This window comes from Copadichromis virginalis, linkage group LG13, assembly GCF_057382275.1.
Source record: "Copadichromis virginalis isolate Kocher_CV1m ecotype Utaka linkage group LG13, C_Virginalis_male_GT1.1, whole genome shotgun sequence".
NCBI classification, from domain to species: domain Eukaryota; kingdom Metazoa; phylum Chordata; class Actinopteri; order Cichliformes; family Cichlidae; genus Copadichromis; species Copadichromis virginalis.
In genome coordinates this window covers 12754752-12775526 of record NC_140630.1, presented here as the reverse complement: position 1 = coordinate 12775526, position 20775 = coordinate 12754752, and the positions used below count along the sequence as shown (strand labels likewise).

Here is a 20775-nt window from a genome sequence, read left to right as displayed (position 1 = left end):
GCTGATGACCTGTTACAGAAATAATAGCTTCATTGAATGATATGGGGAATATCCATAATACCCATGATAACAGTGAGGTGTCAATCAAATAGCATGTTGATGATAAACTAACTAAACAGGAAACATTTCTGAATTACTTTTGCTATATGAAATTATTCTAGTTATTTACAAAGACAGTTAGTGATTCATAAACAACATATTGAATATTGCATAAAAAATGTTTGCGCTTCCTGTTCAACAGGAATACCATCTGCATATCTCCATGTACAGTGCTTATGCATATATGAGCTTCAGTATATGGACATATCTTGAATGTGGGGGTTAACACAGACCTGAAAATGAGACATCAAAGGAAAGCATGAATATGCATGTGCACATGTTGTACACTGACTCATAGAGGTTTGAGTCAAAAGTAAATAGGAAAACAGGGAAAAGTAAGTCGGAAACAGGTAAAAAATGGGGTAAAGGGGTACTCGGACCAGCATTTATATTTATATTCTTTTCACTGGGGCTGTACTTTAATTGAACATTTTCTCCTGAGCTTTTGATCTGTGATAGGCTGTGTGCCGGGTACCAATACAGTACTTGTTTTCCAAGTGGTTGGCTTTGCAATTACCCTTATAACTCGTACTGTATTTTGAGTCTGCCACTTGGGAATTGGGCAATAATCCTGAGCCCACAGCAACAATTTCACAGACACAGAACTTTCCGACAATATTGTAGGGTTTTGGTATAATTGCATCTCATATTATGCTGGAGGGAGATAAATATACAGAGTGATAAAGCTATTAATGCATACAGACAAAGTAACTGTCTGTATGCATTTTCACTGTTCCAATTTAGAAAGAATATGAGTTACATAAGCGTTTGGGAAAAAAAAAAAACAATAAAGGAACTGAAATAGCTTAAATGATTTTTCCACACTGAAAAAAATTATTAGAAGTATAAAAGTGCACTTAACAAATTCTGACCAGCTGGGTTTTGGACTCTCATCCTACTGCTTACTGATTTACAATACAGGAGTAAGAATGAAAAAAAAAAAGAGTCGTATGCAGCTCTGGAGGTCACTAGATAAATGAGACTTCACTGAATGCCTTTTATGACATTAACTATTCTCCCTTCAGAAGTAATAAAAATTGTCTAGGAGGTTTACTGTTTCAATAATGCAAAAGATAAATCACAATCAGAAACATCAATCGAATCTTATCACCCTCTGTCAGGACAAGAATGTGTTTTGGGTTCTGCTATGAAAATGCATAAATTGAAGAGGTGTGTATGATGTAAACTACTGTGCAAAAGTATTGAACCACCCCTTATTCCTTTATTATTTAACCCAAAGATCAGTACTTTAAAAGTGGTCTTCAAGTTAGATTTTTTGCTTAGATTTTTGTTAAGCTATGAACCAGTGTTGTATCTATGCATAACATACAACTTAGCAAAGTTTGCAGCACTAAGGTGATTCCGTAAGAGCTATTACAAAAAAACCTGGCGAGCCTAAAAAAGCAAATGAACAATATCTGAAAGTCATGTCCTAAAGAAATAAGTAAAGCCTGTCACATGACCTGAGAAATGTATCATACTGTTTGTCAAATTTTGCTGAAATGGTCTCAAGATATGCTAAATTCAATAACTGGACTGAATAATAATAAAATAACAAATTGTTGGAATTGTGACTACACAAAAATACTGCCAGATTTTGATCCATTTACTAAGCAAATTATGAATGAAAAGGCTACAGAAGCCAGAGCGCTTCGAATTGATAGGCCGCAATTGTTGTTTTCATCACGTCCCCTTATTATCATTATAATCATTTTTTCCACTTTCATCATCAATAACACAATTCTCAAGTTATTTACCTATTTACCCAAGGCCCTTTCCCACATTTGAAAAAGTCCTCTGACGTTTATTAATGTGAAGAAATAAGCCATCACCTCAAATACACCACCATTTTAATTCTCCAGGATTACTTATGAAATGGCAAATTGTTTATGAAAAGCTCTTTAGCTTCAGCAGATGATTCATACTTGCGCAAGTAATAACTATCCATCAAGTAAAGAGCTTGCCAACTGCCCTGATTTCGATTTTAATACCACAGTTTGGATATACAACCATTTCTCTTGATTATTCAGCTCTCCCATGAGATATATACATGAAGAGTGGGTTTTATTTAGATTTTATTTTTGGAGTAAACTACTTTCTTAGTATTGTAATGTAGGAGGTAACCTTTTGTACACATGGGCAAACTCATCATGAATATTTCATCGTCACGGTTACTGAACGTTGCAGAGTTTCATATAGAGGTACCAATAAATGATCAAGGACAGAGAGGGAGCCATTCATTATTTACCTGTCAAATAGTGGCAATTATTCGTCTCGCAAAGCAATTAATGTTTTCTCTCTGCACACTACAGTCTCTCCATGCTTTATGATAAACACTCAACTTATTATGGAGGGAAAAAAATCACATGGAGCTGCTTAATTTAGTCACAGACACTCAAACTGTTCAAACCAGGGCCAGGGAGCAAAATTATTTTCTGGAGTTTCAAAAGGCTACAAAACAAAGCTTACACTGAAACAGAAATCTATTACACTTGTCCTTTTATTATTTCCATGTTACTGATAATACTAGAGGGAGGCTAAAAGGTGTACAAATTTATACCATAACGTACCTCTCTGCCTGCCTAACAAAAAGATGACAAACCAAATAGAGTTAGAATATTAGTGAACAAAACAAGCTTGCAGGGAGGGTGAAGGGGGATAAACACACAAAGAGAAATGGCAACAAAGATAAAAGTATACAGTGCAATAAGGGGGAAAAAAGCAAAGGGGATGAGGTTATGGGAAATAGGCAAGGGCGGCAAGACAAAGTGTCCATGTAGAGGAAAACATCAAACCATTAAGGGAAAAATACAAAGAGCTAAAAAAGGACCGCCCTGTAACATGAACGTAAGGGGAAAGTGAGACAGCGAGAAAGAGAAAAGGAGGCAACAGAGGGCAGAGGAGGATGGGATGTAGGACAGTGATAGATCGTTTTCTGGCAGCCTCAATTTGTCATGCTGTTATTGGGAGGAAAATGGAATAGAGGAGCAGCACTGAGGGTCAGAGCGAGAGGACAGAGGTCCAGAGGTGGGAGCGTTAAGCCAGTGGGGAGCAACGCCAGTGGACTGTAAGCGAGATAAACTCCACACACCCCTTCAACTCTGGCCCTCAACGGATGATCGGTGAGGCTACAGTGCTCTGATCACTCCATTCCAGTAACCACTGCCTCACACTGGTTGACTGGTTCATGTCTAAACATGACTTTAGTATGTGAATAGTCTATGTTCAGTGTTCTCAAAGTACAGCCCAAAGATAATGATAGATCATGGTAACATTTTATGCAGTAGTATGCATTCCATTTATCCACAGATCATATCATACTGTACCATCTTGGAGCATTTAATTTCTTGACCTTTCTAACACTGACAAGTGCAGCTGGTATCAAGGAATATTACAGCCACCTTAATATTGGTTAAAAAGAACCGTATGAAATACATATTCACAAACACCAACTAGTGTTTGATGTGGGGTTTTTTTCTTTGCAGCCCTAAATCATTCCACTCCCTAAATTGGCACAAAGTCATCAAAATTTCATACCCTGCTCTATGTGTTTTCTAATCATGTGACTAAATGGCACGAGATTTAAAGGTATTTAAAAGATCCCTTGGGCAAGACATAGAACTCCAAGTTTCTTCCTCAGGTGAGTTTGAGTGTATAAGTGTGTTATTTATTTGCATAACCTTGCTAACGTTAGAAGGTACTGCAGAAGTGCAGATCATTTACTAGTAAAGCCAGTGTAATGTTTTCTAGAGGAACTTTGGGAGATAAGGTAAGACGTTTGCACAGACTTTATAAAAAAGAGGCAAACAGCCACTGTGAGATCACCCAATTGTTTCTGGACTTTCTATTTTAAACCATTATTGTTAGCATATTGACCAAGCCCCTATTCATAAAACATATATTCTACACCCAAGCTAGTGGCTTGTAACTAAATGCTAATGGGCTCATTTCACCAAAAGCATAAATTCTATTTTCATGGTGAATTCAGGGGATCCCTAGAGTCACGCTAACATCACTATAAACCTGAAAAAAAACAAACAAAAAGAAACTGAACACCGTAAACTATACTTTATAAATGTGTGCAGAAATGCATGGTGTTAGATTTGTATTGTTGATTGTCATTTATGCTTAGAAATATTTACTTATATATGCTTAGAGTTTTGTAATTAGTTGTAGATTGGTAGAGGTTTTGATCCTTGATAGTCTGCAAACTTTGTGTGTATTAGACAGCACTTTGGGAGCATGAGAGGTCATACCGTGTCTTATTATTTTATGGTAGGATTAACGTAGTTGCGTCTGTTCTAGTCTAAGTGCTCTTTGTTTAGATGAACTGCAGGACTTCCTCACCGTGTTATCTAGGATGAACCATCTAGGGTGAGGGGGAGGCTACCCTCTTCCTGACCAAGGATGTTTGACCCTTTGATCAGCAGTCCACACACACACACACACACACACACACACACACACACAGGCAAGGTACTCTTTGTGTATGTAGACGTCATATGTTAATGAACTTATGCATATTCATGTAACCTCAATAAAAGGACAGTGATACGGGAGAACGGACGAGAGCTACTGGGGTCAAGCGAAGGAACGGTGCCTGTCCGGTTCTCTCCCGTGCACGAGTACCATGAAGAAGTTTGCCTACTTGTGTCTTGCTTGCAGTGTAATTATATTGTCTTAACGTTCCAGCGAATAGGTTTATGCTACAAACCTATCACATGGTTTTGAGTGTTGTTTAACAATTGTATTATTCTTAATAAGCAGCAAAAGCTAATCTAAACCATATTTGGATTAGAAATGGTGATATCGCTCTAATCAGCCAAAAAGAATATGACTGCAGTCACTGTCTGCTCATAAAGAAAAGTTAATCTTAATACTGAATAGGCTTTTATATAATGTCCACTATTTAAAACTTCAGCTGCACTTCCCCTGCTAAGTACTAGCCATAATGCCTTTCTGTTTGTCACCTCCATAAATTCATGCCACTCAACTAATGACAAACTGTAGCCTTCATTTGTATTATGAACCGGTCAAATCCAGTCCTCTAGTGGATGCGAGTATTCTTTTTGTGTTTTCTTTCTAAAAGAAAAAGAAAACTAAACAGGCTGTGCGGTACTTCTGGAGCTTTTTAATTATACCTGGCCTCACTCATTAGCACTAAGGGAAGGGGTGTAGACAAAACTGGCAGTGATAGATCTGGGGAAAGAATCAGGGGTGATTGCATATGCACACGTCTGTACAATCTCTGTGTGTGCACAAATGCAAAAGATGTTGTTTGTGCCAACACTACGCACCCCTGCACCAACATCATGCTCTCTGTGTCAGGTTAATGAGTCATGCCGGGATAAACACTTCCAGGTCATAGCCAGCTTTATTCCATCTGAGAGAGAAGGAAGGTTCAGGTGCCAGAAACACAACTGTGCTACATGCTGGAATAGTTTGTTACAACATAAGGGAAAATCTACTTGTTGAGAGTCTACTGACTACCGCTGATATGGTATAAAATTTTACCATATGCGTCACCTGTGAAGCTGCGTATTGCTCATGTAGAATGTCAAAAACTGGAGCAACAATAAAAATGGGGTAAACAGTGCAGTAGAGAAAAGGAAAAGAACTGGACAGAGGAAATGAAGACAATCTAGACAGCGGGGATATTAGCTTTTACTCCTGAGAGGTGCCAAATGGTGGAAAATTGTTTTAGACCTTCTTCATGGTTCAATAAGTTAAAGTGCCACTGATAAGAAGGAATAACATTTGGATCAAAAACATAGCTGATAAATCTTGAGTAATTTTTTTCTTTCTCCAATCCAACCACATTTGGTAAGTCTGTTATTGGAACATTTTTCTCAAATTCCCATCACTGTAACGTTGACGTGAACACAATACCTGCAAACATTTTTTTTCTTCCGTACCATTTCCAACCTGTGACACTGACTTTGACAAAATAATTGACACAAAATGGTAAAAAAGTAAGAGCTTTCTGCCAAACAACATCTATTGCTTTGCTGCCAGAAAGCAGTGGATAAAATGTGCGTGAGACTTGTATGCATGCACCCTATGTGTGTCTGTCATGTCAACGGCATGACCCTCACCGAGAAAAGTCGTCAAAGCGCTCCATAATAGCATGTCAACTGGGGCTGCTTTTAAATTACCATCGCCAAGCGTTTGTGACGCAATAAGACAGAAGAGAGTCCTTGACATTAAAACACAATTCATAGCAAGGGCAAATGTGTTTATTGCAAATCAAACTCAAGTGTCACATGGGTCCATTTTTAATCAGCAAATCGTGATCTCACATCTTGACAAGTGGATCAGTTTGTAACACAGTTGCCTATCTGACATGCAGTCACACAGCATACTAGGACAGCCCGAAGCCTTGAGTCAGTACTGGTTGTTGGGCCTGCCTGTTTCTTCTTTCTTTTCAGTTTCTAGGTAATAGCTCCTCCCTTTTAATAAAGTCAATTAAGCTGGTTTCCTTCAATGATGTCTCTCCTCCTGGAAAAAGGTGACTTTCAGGCACCCAACTTGGTTTTCATTTTCTTGGGTTTCATTTTGTTGCAGCTATCTCCAGTATAAGCCACTTGTAGTTTATAGGTTAACGCCTATTTTTCTTCAGTTCGCTATTTCTGAAATTACGATGAACAAATTAGCTTTAGCAGAAACTCTTATATGTGCCTTTCCCCTTTATTCTTGTGTCCTGTGTGCATAACACTACACATGCTCAGAAAGTCCTTTGTGCTTCTTTTGTCATTCAGAAAACAAAAAGCGTTTTCACCAGTCATACTAAAGCAGACATGACAAAAGAGAGAGTTGTCAAAAATTATTTACAGGACTAAATCATTTTAACTATAGACTTGATGAACTATGTACAAGCTATTCAAGGAAAAGGGCACTTAATAAAAAGTAGTTTTTATGCCACAGTTCTGTTCGATACCGAAGACCTTGATCGAGTATAAAAACAGCTCCAGTGTATTTTCTCAGTGAGTGCATTAATATTACCTTCTACACTTTGAAAGACATGAAATATATGGATAATGAACAAGATGCTGTATTTGGTAGAGAAGGTGCATAAAGCAGAAGACTGAGGCAAAATCAAAATATCACTATATGACAGGCAATGTAGTAATCCACAGTCACCAGTCTAGCAGGTGAAGGTCACAGTACTGCATGCCTAGAACTATATGGCAGTTCACACAGAGCCTCTCTGACAGTTAATGACATGGTTGCTTTAAAAACAGATTTTCTTCAAGGTGAAAATCCAGTAAATTGAAAAAAGAACTGTGACAGATTGAAGCTACAGCTGAGTCCATAAGTATTTAGAAAATGACATAAGTTTAGTCATTTTATTTCTGTACACCACCATAGAGAGATTTTGCATCAAAATAAGAACAAGATGAATAAAATTCAAGACTTATTCAGGGTGTTTGAGACATTTTTCTTTATCGTCTCCCCTTTTTAGGGGCTCAGAAGTAATTAGATGACTGACTATCAAACAGTTTTATGGTCAGGCCCTGTATCATAATACAGAGAAAAACCTTAAAAAACATTTTAGACAGATAACAAAAATTTTATGCGTGGCAAAATAACATTCAGGTACAAAAAAAGAAGAAATGCAAAATCCAGCTCAGAAGAACTGGAATACTACAGAAGACATTTGAAGTGGAGATGATAGAAATCTTTCTCTGGTTAAGAAACAGTCTTTCACAACATCTAACCGAGTCAAGAACGGCCTTGAGGAGGTCTTGAAATGTACAATGTAACAGGATGAGTTCTGAAGTGTACAGAGCTAAACTCTGTGCTCAGATTCAACAAAACGATACAAAACTGATCACAGAACGCTTCACAGTAGAAATGGATAATGACCCAAAGCATACCGCAAAAGCAAACATCATCAAATGGTGTTACAGTTATTCACAATTTAAAGTTAAAAATAGCTTTCGCTTACTTACTTTGGGCTAAAATCATTTCAACAGTCTGTTGTGCGTGACAAGCTCGGAAACCTTGTTTCCACGTTTTTGATGGAAAGCATCCATGTATACAGCATCCACATTTACAAGCTTGACAAAAACGTTTCCAACTGCCAAAGTCCATTATTTTGTTCTCTCTGACTACACTGGACCTATTTAACCATGAGATCATTGCCAGTAGGTACAGTTGGTCAGATACGATATACATTATCTTAGTGCTCATCGCTTTTGTCTTTCTCCACTTCCATTTCTTCCATTAGATTTCACCCATTACCATTTCATGCAGAGGTGCTTTATTATGTTGATAGAGGCCCCCCCCCCCCTTTAGCGCCCAAAACTCTTTCTCACTGTTAACCTTTTCACTCTACATCCATCTCTTTTTTTCCCTCTTGTATTTGCTCTTTCTTTCTCTTTCTGTGAGTCCCCCCTTTTAACCCTCCTACTACCTCTATGGAGCACCTTTTTCTCCCTCTCACATTACCTGGCAACAGCGCTTGTCACTCTCATAGCTTGGTGTAGCCGCTGCACATGAGGCAGACCTCACCAAGCCCCTGTCCTCATCCATCAAGTGCGCTGCAGAGCTGGCATGCCAGCTGACACAACCCATTCTGTTTTCCGTCTTATCAACACCTTCAGGAAGCCTCCATCCGACAAGAACACTGACAAAAAATGCTATGGAGACTAAGCAAATAATTCATTTATATTGCACTAGAAAGGCTTATACTGTGCATGCTTCTGTAAGGGCCTTAAACCAAAATTCTGACTCTGATTTTGTTATACTAAATGCATTACTGCTCAGAACTTAATACAATACAATTAAATTGCAGAGAAATTAATGATCATTTGAATCTCGGCATATTGATCTCCATTTTCAGCAACCATAATTCTAGTGTGTCGGTGGCATACGGTAGATAATGACAGTTTATATTAAAAGGCTAATTGATCACGAGAAAAACCTTTTTTCAACTTATGTAAGTACAGCTCAAAGATGTTTGACTAGATGAGTGTGTGGAGAACCAGCCTTTGTAGCTTCGATTATAGTAAAATAAAGGGAGAAAAAGAAAGAAATAACTTTTTTTTCCCCCTCTGACACTCAACAGAGCATTCTTGTCCCAAGAAATGAAGGCTAAATTTTATACAACAGTATACTACTCTCTTCATAAAAACACACACACGGGCTCCAACCAAAAGTAAAAGTGAGAGGCCTTGGTATATAACCGAGCATGAGGACAAAAACATCAAAGAATGGAGTTTAAGAAAACAGACCCAGAGGTCCTCAACTGGCAGTATTTTTCAATTGGTAACCGTCAAACTCCAGTCTCAACTTGGCCTTCTAAGGTTGCAAAGAAAAGGCTATATCTGACACTGGCCAATAAAAGCAAAATATTGAGCAGAGAAAGAGAGATGGGTAAATATTATACACAATTTTAAGATGTTTGTGTCAAAAAGAAGAACATTTATGAGATGTGAAATATCTGAAACAATGTCTTGAGTGCTTGATGTCATCTTGCAAGCATGGCTGGGCGAGGGAGTGATGTGTGACATGTTTCTATAGGATAAAGAGGACACTAAACTGGGGAAAGCATCACTCCATTTTTTAGCCCCATGCCGTACCCTGTGAATGTCGCGGTCCTGTGTCCTCCTACAACAGAACATTGACTTATAATGTACAGCTTCAAGCTATGCAAAAACTATTTAGAAAAAAAAACAGTCAGCTGATATTCTGCCTATAATGGTGTGGTGTGGCTAGCACAGTCACCCAATCCTCCAACAACATGGGTAGTGTTGGGTGTAATGCATTTCACAGTAATGCATTACACCCAACACTGGTAATGCATTTCACAGTAATGCATTACCAGTGTTGGGCAAGTTACTTTATATTAGTGATTTAGTTACATTACTAGTTACTTCTATCAAAAGTAACTCAGTTACTTCAAGTTACTCATTACTTTCAAAGTAACTAGTTACTAGGGAAAGTAACTTTGGTTTTACTCAGAATTCTCTTGTTAATGTGTTGCTTCCCTAACTGGATACTAGAGGTGGGCGATATAAACAATATACGATAGAAACGATATAAATTTGGCCAACGATAGAGATTTTGACTATACCATTCTATCGCAATAGCGCATGTTGATGATGTCATCAAGCTGCGCCTGTTTTGGTCGAAAGCATCGCAGCGGCTACAACCATTATCGTCTGCAAATTATGCTGATGATGATTCTAACCTACGTCACAGCGTCACGTGCGCTTTTTACATCCAACGCGAAAACTGCAGTCCTGGTGCTTTCGATTGTGCTCAGAACTCGGAAATTCAGCCTTTCGAGTAGGAAGATGTAGGCAACTCCAGACTGCAGATGAGCTGCATACAGGGCTGGACTGGGACAAAAAATCGGCTCAGGCATTTTGACTAGAGACCGGCCCGCCATTATAGGAAAAAGCATAAAGCCTTTGAATGAAAACAAACGCTGTTGTGACAGGGATGTTTACTGTCTTGTTGGCATATATGTATCAATCTATCCTATTGTTTGTTGTGAGATTCAGACAATTGTTTGTTAAAAGCTAGATATTTTAAATGAGAATACGAAAGTACAGTATTTCTTTGTGCCCCCCTCTCCCTGGCCCCCCTGGCAAAACTTTGCTAGATCTGTCCATGCACAGTTACCAGCTGTCAGCTACATAAAAAAATGGATCCTGGTATTATTTGTCTCTCAGAAACAGTCCATAACTTCCCTTCAACTTATTCATGTCACCTAAAAGGTAAACCTGTTTCTCTTTCACCTATTCAGCTCTGATGATTCAGTAAGGACATCTCCTGGTTTCATCTTCATGTTTCCCTCTCACCACATATCCAAACCGACATCATGACCAGCAGGTTTTACAGCTGGGGCTCCAGCAAACATCAGCTGATACTAGAAATTAATATAAAAAAAATAGCTGATCAAGCTTAAACGTGCTCCTGTTGTTTAACGTGACCTCCGCTGGTTTCCTCTTTCTGCCGTAAAGTGGGCGATAAACAAACGAGAGAAAAGCTAATCAGCTAATCGGGGGGGGGGGGGGATGACAGAAGAAGAGACAGCTGCAGCATAAAGACACAGAGGTCATGTCCAAATTCATGGGCTGCATCCTCCTGAGGACCCGGCCTTCGCAGTCTACGTGGGCCTGGTCCTCAGAAGTTCGGGTAGGCCGGAACTAAACGGCTGTGAAATTGGACGGTCTAGCCTTCTGTTTAGTGTTGCCGCTGTCTCGGTGGATTTTAATAAACTCGGCCGTCTGCTCCTTGCTATCTAAAATAGCGTAAATTCTCGACCATCTCACACTTTTGTTTAATTAGTTTTCTGTTTGACGTTTATTCAGCTGTGTGAAAACCAAGGAGGAACCCACCCAGGGGATTAATAAAGTTTTATTTTATCTAATCTAATCTAATAACTTTAATCTCAGCCAAACCGATTTACAAACGAACAAATAAAACACTGAAAAAAGACCAACAATAACATTTTTAGGTTATCTAAGTGACTCATATATTACGTTAAACCTGAGTAGCGAAAGTCCGCGGTGATCTGAAAATGATGTGCCGGGAATTGTGCCGTTCTCGGCGGCTTCAGTGACCCTCGAGCTCTCGGCTAGCTATCAAGCTGGTGGATAACAGATGTCGCCTCGGGTCTCTCCTCCTGAGGTGCCTCCCCTTTCCCTCAACCACCTGCTGGCCTCCACCACTTGCTAATGTTACTGAGTTATTTTTACACTAGTGATGGGATTTCCGGCTCTTTATAGAGAACCGGTTCTTTCAGCTCGACTCACTAAAAAGAGCCGGCTCTTTCAGCTCCCAACCGACTCTTCAGGTTGTTTTGTTGCTTTAATTAATTTATTATTAACAACAATATAAAATTATGCACAAAAGGAATTACTAATGTAAAAAAACAACAACGTGGTTTTAGTTATATATGTTTATATATATACGGTGGCCCCTAGAGACAAAGCACGTACAAATTCCAAAGCATGTACAAACTCCAAAACACATTTCTAGCATTAACTGAACTTCAAAACTGAACTACCTAGATCACTTAAATTACACAATTGAAAGCATGTGTGTATTGTTTGTGTATTTATACACAAGCACTCATATATATTCAAATAATTTTAAAAAATGTTCATTTACCTGTTACTACCACACACCAAATCCGGTCGTTTGCTTGCTGGCCCGTGTAGCCACTAGGTAACAAAAGCTCAACACTGCGCCCTAGCATCCTGGAGCACTTCTGTTGTGTTTTGTACGTGTTTTGGAGTTTTTACGTGCTTCTGAGTTTTTACATTACAGTTACAGTTATATTGTTACTTTGATTACAAAGTATCTTCAGTTATCTCCCAATTATAGATAGAAAGAGATATGCTTCTGTCTTCCTGCACATGCATGCTACAATCAACTTTCAGGAAACAGATTTAAGTTTTTGTTCCTAAGGAAGAAAAAGGGTGGTGTGTTCTACAGGTTTTGAGTGTGCAATACTGAGATGCTGACTGCATCCAGGAGAGGAACAATTGTATAAAACTGCTAAGACAACATCAGTACTTGGAAAGCATCTGCACAGACAGCATGCAACCTCAAAGCTAGCCAAGAACCCAGAGGGATGTTAAAGCTGAGTGCAAATGTGACCTCGACCCATCATTTTAGACCTGCTAGGTGATCTTGACCAATACTGTAGGAAGAGCAGTGAATCTTGTGAACTGTTAACAGACAGAGGGATAATGGACGGTTTGCTGTGACATCCATAGCTCATTGGTCCTTCAGCCAAATGAACTAAAACATTATATTTTCGGGGTGACCCAAAACTTTTGAGCAATAGTGCATTTACTTGGATTAAACTATATAGTTACACATATTGAGCTTACCATTAGGACACATTATTCATTTTCAGAATTCGCATTTAGCAAAGGTATTTGAGTTGCTTAAAGCATTTAAATCACCATTGGTGAAAATGAATGATTATCTCACAGGGCCACAGCCTAGAGCCAAAAATCTAATTTGAGTGTCTTCAAGAAATATAGCCTGGGGCTGCTCCACTGACAATTAATTGGTGAGTGACTTTGGTAACTCATAAAATGTGTCAAGATTTTTTTTTTAACCTAAATGTGCAGCATTTTAAGTAAGTGATTTAGCAAATGCTCACTAATACAACCCAAGGACGAAGAAATGGGACAGCTGAAAGCTTAAAATTCCACTTTATGGCTCTCTAAAAGGCTTGTGTGACTCCAGTGAAATCCTTCTATCATGAAGGGAACAGAGAGCAGTCAGGTGTCAGAAAAGAGGCACAAATGAAACAGACAGAAGACGCTACATCCTCTCATGGCCAATGTGAACAAGAGACTAGATGGCAACTGTCTAAATGAGAGAGGAGAAGCGCCCAGAATCTCACCATAATACCACAGGCAGTGTCAATGTCATGCAGTCTGTTTATAATACCAGAATGACTGTGCCCTGGGAGTGGACAGGAGAAGACAGACTTGTGATTGAATGTGATAGATAGAGAATCATCAAAACAAAATGTGAGACTTCGGTGAGTCTCGGTAATGCGCACAAGGTGGAAGAACCTGAAGGTAAAGTTGGGAATATGGGGTCTACAGTGGTAATAGTCCTTTGACAAACTGTCAGTAGAACAGAGGTGCCCTTTTTTCATGTGCTCAATTCACCCACACCTGGCCTTGTAGACGATGGACTGATGGAAATATGGGACTTAAAGCATAAGAATATTTAAAGAAAAAAAGAAGGGGGCAAAAGGCAAGGCACTATGCTAGCAGGTTTGGAAAGGGTGTCAAAGTGACAGCCTTACGTTGAAAAATATTATCATCATAATCTTAGCCACTGCAAATTATCATGTTCTGAATAAGGCTTAACCTTAATAACATAATAAAAATCTTTAAAAGAGTTGACATGGAAAGCAAAATGTCAGGTCAAATCTATTTACAGTGCCAGGAAAATATACTTGACCTCCTGGTTTGAAGGATAAAAGAATAAAATTAATTGTGGCTTTTAAAAGTGTCAAATGTTGGGGACATCCTGATGTGGAGAGGTGGTTAGCTCTACAATTTAGAAGCAGCTACTGAAAAGACCCAATCAACTCTGTGGTTTAATCTGACCTTGTGACAGCCAGCAGCATTTGTTCGACAGATCTCAAGGGGGAGTGTGCAGTGATAAAAGATCAGAGAGGTGTAGAAATGTCAAAGACTTCAAAACAAAAAATAAATTCTTAAAATAAATTTGAAATCTGACTGGGGGCCAATGTAAGAAAGCCAACATGGAGGAGTCTTGTTTGCATGTGCTGGTTAGCAGCTGCGCTTCATTCAGCCAAGCACTGACAGAGTGAGACCTGTAGTCCTTTTGTGTCTCTTGCTAGTCCACTTGGGTCTTTTTACAGACCCTTTTTAGCCTGTTACCATAGTGAAGTTGAGATGAAATAAATGCATGAATAACCTTTTCAATATCACTTAAGCAGAGAAAGAGCGTCACCCTTCCAAGTACCCCAAGTTGAAAAAAGCTAGTTTTAAGAACAGCATTTCTTTGTTTATTAAAACTTAAAGTCTTATCGAAGATCACTCCCTCATTCGTTGCAAATGGTTTTTATACAACTTTAAAGGACCAAAGTCATCCACAGCCCTCCATAAATGTCCCTGTAGCTGCGGTCCTCGGATTTAAAAGTTGGATTTTTAAAACTGCAATGGCACATCAGACTTTCTCTGCCTTATTGAGAAGCTGACGAAGAAAGAAAGATAGAGATTCAGTTCGTGTACTATAGTAAATCGAGAGGCGGAATTCTTTTGGAATATGGACAGTCATTCTGCTGGAAAAGCAAAAGACCTTAAAGGCTGTAAATATTCATGTTTAAGTTGTCAGGTTAAGAGGGTTGTTAATACTGAAGTCATGTTATGTTTGGGCCCCAGCCTTTATGCATCTCTACCATCACTTGCATCTGTTCTGTTTCTGAATCTTTGTACAGTATTGTGACTCTTGGCGCCTCCTTGTACTTGTCTGGGATCCTTTGTTGTCCTTTTTCCAATCTTTGGGGAAATTGTGCACTTCTTTGTAGTCCTCCTAGGTTTTTTCTGTAGTCCTTTTGTGTCTCTTGCTAGTCCACTTGGGTCTTTTTACAGACCCTTTTTAGTCTCCCTGTGGTTGCCATGCATCTTTGTGTTGTAATAAATTTCACTCAAGTTAGTTTGCATCTCTTTGTAGTTCTTTGTGGCTTCTCTTAAGTAATTTTTTCTCTGTTTTTTTCTTCTTCTCTTTGCAGTCAACTTGGTTCTCAATATTTTTCTGTGTATGGAGGGAATCTTATGCATGTTTTACATCTCTTAGTGGTTATTCAGTGTGTCCTTCAAGGCTACCATAACACATTCTGTCACACCTTTCACATATCATTGGGACAACTAATATCATCAATTTCAGTTAGCTATTAAACACATTTGTTAACATTTACATCACACTGGTGCCTACAAATTGATGTCATCTCATGAGTACTAAACTCCTCAAGGCATCGTATTTTCCACTGAGATATTTGCCTATTTGAATTTTCTGCCCCAGCATCTTTGGTGAGGTGTGGACACACTGACAGCCATTACAAAGGTATTAATGAAGCTTTGATAAATGTACATATCTCCAACACTTACATTAACGTATTCACAGGAGCATTTGGAGGGTGTGCCAATTGCAAAGCTGCGCTTATTTCTTAGTCCCCAAGATGCCTGACAGATGCCTTATGCTAATTGCATAAGGAATGATAAGGGATATAGTTCTCTATTTTAAATCTTTTGTGAATAAACGACTTATGCACCAGCCTGTGTACCTGTATACTAAAACCGAATTCACTGCAGCAAAGGAAAAGATCAAAGCAGTGTGTCATTAATGAAACTTGAAAGCCTCTGTGTATTCACGGCCTGTGCGCTAATTCATTTGTCTGTAAGTGCTTCACTTTTAGATTAATTGTAGAGCATTGACAAGAAGCTAATCAGAATGCAAGTGAGGGTTTTGACTTACAGGAGGTTAAGGCTTTTTCCTATGGTATTTGCTCACAATAGATAGAAAGATTAAATAAATGAGCGCAGAGGATTGAGGATAAACAGAGGTGAAATAAAGTCCTGTCAGGGTAAAACCTTTGACGACACACGAAGTATATGTACACAATTACATTACAAACACAAGTATCATAACATGTCTTTCCTATCATCCAGCACGCTGAAAATGCACTGAGCTACAATGGCAATAAAAAGACAAATATGGACTAATTTTAGGTTTTGCTTTTGTAAAGCCAATCACTACATCAGCATGGCCTGTTTTCATTTCCCACAGCTCAACCGTAGCATTTAATAGTTTAACATCTAAATCTTTCACAATATGAAACATTCGTACCAAGTGAAAATAGCGCCTTCCATAGTGTTCCGAAAACAAGAATAAATAAAGGCTCAGCTGAAAATAGTTATCACTACCGCCCAATCTATTAGTATTAAATCTCTGCAATGCCTAACTAATTACTTTCCATGGATTAGTTTTGTGGACTATAGTAATACCATAACTTGTCTTATGTTCACGTCAAATATCATTAAAGGAAATTTCCACTAAGCAAATATAATGGACTTAATAAACCATTACCTTCTTTAATCTTGTATTTACCAGACAGATGGATGCTACAGGTAAGATAAACTCAAACAAAAAGATTTTTCTATTGTGTAACTGGCATAATTTCTTTATCTGCAACCATATTTTAATGTCCCTTTTCCTTTTGTACCCTTCGAGGTCAAACCTTTTCAAGTCTGTTTGAAATCTTCTGGAAAAATCTTTATCAGCGTGTATCTGTCCTTGCCAGAAGAGCAGAAGATTGAGTGTCAGACCTCGATGCCTTTGCTGGCCGGAATAAGCCATTCAACTCAGTTTTATTTTGCCATATTTCTTCACTGTGTCCAGCAATTCCAGTGCCACACAAGCCCATTCTTCAAACATGCTTATGCAATACATTACATAATCTTTCAACACGCTTTGACAAAACTTCCAACAAATAATTAAAGGACACCTTTCACTTCAGACACCCTTTAACAGAGAGAACGCAGGAAAACTTGTTTATTTTCATGCAGCAGTTTATGTTTTTAAAACTGTTTTGAGGAATGGCCAGCTAATTAACTAATGAACTTTGGACTTACTGAGGTGAGATTAAAGGCAGAAAAGATGTCTGCTGAGTTAGATATATTGCCTTCTGTTTTACGCATCCATCTCTAATAAGCAAATATGATCTAGAAGGAGCAAATAGTGGTGGTATTACTAAGAGCTTCCAAATTGGGATACTATGACCCAGAATGAGTTGAGAGAGAATCCTCTGTGGATACACACAGCTTATTTTATCTGAACTGTTGATCTTTTCAGCATTAAGGAACAAATTGTTGTTTATTATTGTTTTATTGTAGAAATGCTGGTTATATTGTGTAATTATTTACAGCATTCTATGTTTTCTTGAGTGGCTTTTAAAGTCCTAGAGACCATCTTTCAATGGAATACCAACAGTCACAATCATCTATATTTGGCCTACCAAGTCATGTTTTGCTTGACAAGTACTGTTGTACTTTCCAACAAGGGTACTTGATGGAGAAATCCGTGTTGCCAAGTACAACAGTAAGACGTTTCTTGTAGTTGGTCAACACATCTAAGTGTTGATTTTGGCCTACAACTTCTTACAGAAACTCTCTAAATCCTTTAAATTTCTTGGCTCTTGATTGACAACTCAAAGTTTCAGCTGCCTCCACAGATCTTCTGTAGGACTGAGGTCTGGAGATTCCATAACCTCATTGCGCTTCTTCTATAGCCAGTCTTGTTTATCCACTTTGTTGCCTTGGTGGTATGTTTTGGGTCATTGCCATGTTGAAAGACCCATCCAGGATGCATGGATTTTGAGGAAAAAGGGGTTCTTGTCCATGATTTTTTAGTTCAAGGGCTCATCTATTGGCTGCTCAATGTGGTAAAGTAATTATGTTGCCTTAGCAGAAAAACAAGCCAAAGCATAATGCTTGCACCTCTGTGCTTGACTGTGGAGATGGTGTTCTTTGTCAACCGTCACCTTCTCACCAAGCTTCTTGCTGATGATCTTGTAGCCTATTCCAGCCTTGTGCAGGTCTACAATCTTCTCCGTATTAGAGCTCTTTGGTCATGCCCATGGTGGTGGAGCGGATGGAATGGATGCGATGTATACTTTAGGAGTATCTGTATTGTCAATATAATGTCATGTCCACTCTGTGGGAGCCAGAATTCTGGCTGGGTATAGGATCAAATATTTATTTCACTCAATGACATGCAAATCAATTTTTGTAGTTTTATTAATGTGCTTTTTTTGGATTTTTGGGTGATATTCTGTCTACCTTCATTAAAATAAAACACCTATAAAAATTAGAGATTGTTTTTTTCCTTTCTAAGTGCACAAACTTAAAATTCAGCAGGGGCTCAATTAATTATTTCCCTCACTACTAGTGTACTTTTTTTCATTTGCTTCAGATTAAGGGTGTCAGGAAATGCTTTTCTTTTTATGGATCATTATCTCTATGCAGCATTTGTTTTTCCTCTTGGTGTTTGACTACAACACTTTGTTGTTGCATCCATTATTGAAAAACAAAGCAAAACAAGAGTCAATAACACAGCCTACCTGGTGGACGAACACCTGTGCACCTCGAGGGCTCATGAGCAACACGGCCCTCCGTAAAGTGTCCCGGTACCGGTTGAGTTCCTCAGTGCGCATCGTGTTGAAGAGGTCACTAAATACCCGACTAACGTTCCGGTCCACCCTCTGCAAGGAAACATCTAGACCCAGCCGAGACGCCTGGTCCATAAAGGTTTGCAAACCTCGGATATCTGATGGTAGACAAAAGATGGTATGAAAATATGATATGGGTGAAAATGCAAAAACACAAACAAAAAGAGAGGAAGAAAAAACACTTTGAGAGTTGCTGTCTTATGTGGTGCTATATTCGAGGAACATTTAATCACAAGCTGCACTTTCAACCTCTGCACACACAGAGTATATTCTCAGGCTTCATTCCAAAAGGCTTAAAGGCAGGTTTCTTTCTTTGCTCCTGATCTAAAGCGTGACAAAACACAACAAGCACTCCTGTCTGTCTGTTTCGTGGGGTTTACAGGATATGAAACTGCAGGCAGGTGTTGCGGTCCCCAGAGATCTTTGTGTGTGTCTATGTTCGCTATAAAGGAAAGCACTTTAAAATGCCTGCATTGCACATACAAATCAGAGGTGATGTGCAGCAGTGAGTTCACAATAAGCACACCAATCCCAGCAGTCACAGGGGGGAGCAGCTGCCCAGCATGTGCCAAGTCATGCTGCATTGTTAAAGAGAGGTTGGGCGAAATCGCTGGGGCCAGACCTCTTTCTGTGTCCAGTGTGTGTCTGTGTGCGTGCATGATTAGGTTCCTACTGTTGCATCAGTGAAGGTTTGATGAGTCATCGAGTGCTCTAGTGCTTTAGTACTCAGAATGGACAAAATACAGGGGCATATGCACAAATGTAAATGAGGCTGAAGAAATTCACAGAACCCATTGTACCCATTTTTGTTTATATTTTTGCTACTGAGGGCCAAAATCAGAAATTAGGCCAACCCCCCCCAAAACCCCCCCAAAAAACAAAAAAGAAAATCTATCCTGAGCACAGATGCAACATCTTAGTATATCGACCCTGTTTCTTAGTCTATATCTTGAGGCAAACTGCAGCGGAAATATGTACCAAATGAGACAAATCATAAGAATTAGATGGAAAGGTTTTTTTTTCCTAAAATTGCTGCAGTGAAGTCTATTTTGAGGGTTAACATAAATAATCACAGTTGCTCGTGGATTCTCCTCAGAATGTTCAAAGGGCAGAACAAAAGAGGAAATTAAATCATTCATCATTTTGAGGCATCCCTAAACTTACAGAGAAGCATTCTTTGAAAACTCTTTCACTTGAAACCGCACACTTTCTTTTTTTTGTCCCATTTTCTTTGCATACAAACCTAATCATGGTTTCACAACTCGACCCTTACAATTCATTTGGCTACATGAAGTAATTAGATATCTCTATATGCAATACCCAGCTGCAGTAACTGACTAACACTGACTTTAACTTTGCATTCACTGCATGTGTTGCTGATGAGACAATCAGCAATTATGGATAATTCCAGGTAATAATAATAATAATAATGGATTGGATTTATATAGCGCTTTTCAGGACCCCTCAAAGCGCTTTACAATACCACTATTCATTCACTCTCACATTCACACACTGGTGAAGGCAAGCTACAGTTGTAGCCACAGCTGCCCTGGGGCAGACTGACAGAGGCGAGGCTGCCATATCGCGCCATCGGCCCCTCTGGCCATCACCAGGTGAGGTGTCTTGCCCAAGGACACAACGACCGAGACTGTCTGAGCCGGGGTTCGAACCGGCAACCTTCCGATTACCCAACTCTTGAGCCACGATCGCCCGGGAATGATTGCTATTATTCTATCAGTGAGTTTCTCAATTTTATGAGAACCTGCACCTCTGATATTGCTGACAAGACCAAAACATATTCGTAATCGACCACCATTGTGCACCAATATCTACATTTGCTGGACAGGTTTGCATCTGAAAACTGTCAAATTGACACAGGAAGGCTGTAAATTACACATTTCATCCAACAAGGATCTTGTCATATGCAGTTA

General features: G+C 39.0%; 1 protein-coding gene across 4 annotated transcripts in view; it reads right to left on the bottom strand.

The window, feature by feature from the left end:
• grid1a (glutamate receptor, ionotropic, delta 1a) overlaps positions 1 to 20775 on the bottom strand; it is a 290493-nt gene that overhangs the window by 64875 nt on the left and 204843 nt on the right. For all 4 annotated transcript variants that reach the window (XM_085477354.1, XM_085477350.1, XM_085477351.1 and 1 more), the window contains exon 4: positions 18737 to 18942. In XM_085477354.1, the coding sequence (XP_085333480.1) occupies positions 18737 to 18942 (206 nt within the window). The remainder of the gene's footprint in view (positions 1 to 18736; positions 18943 to 20775) is intronic.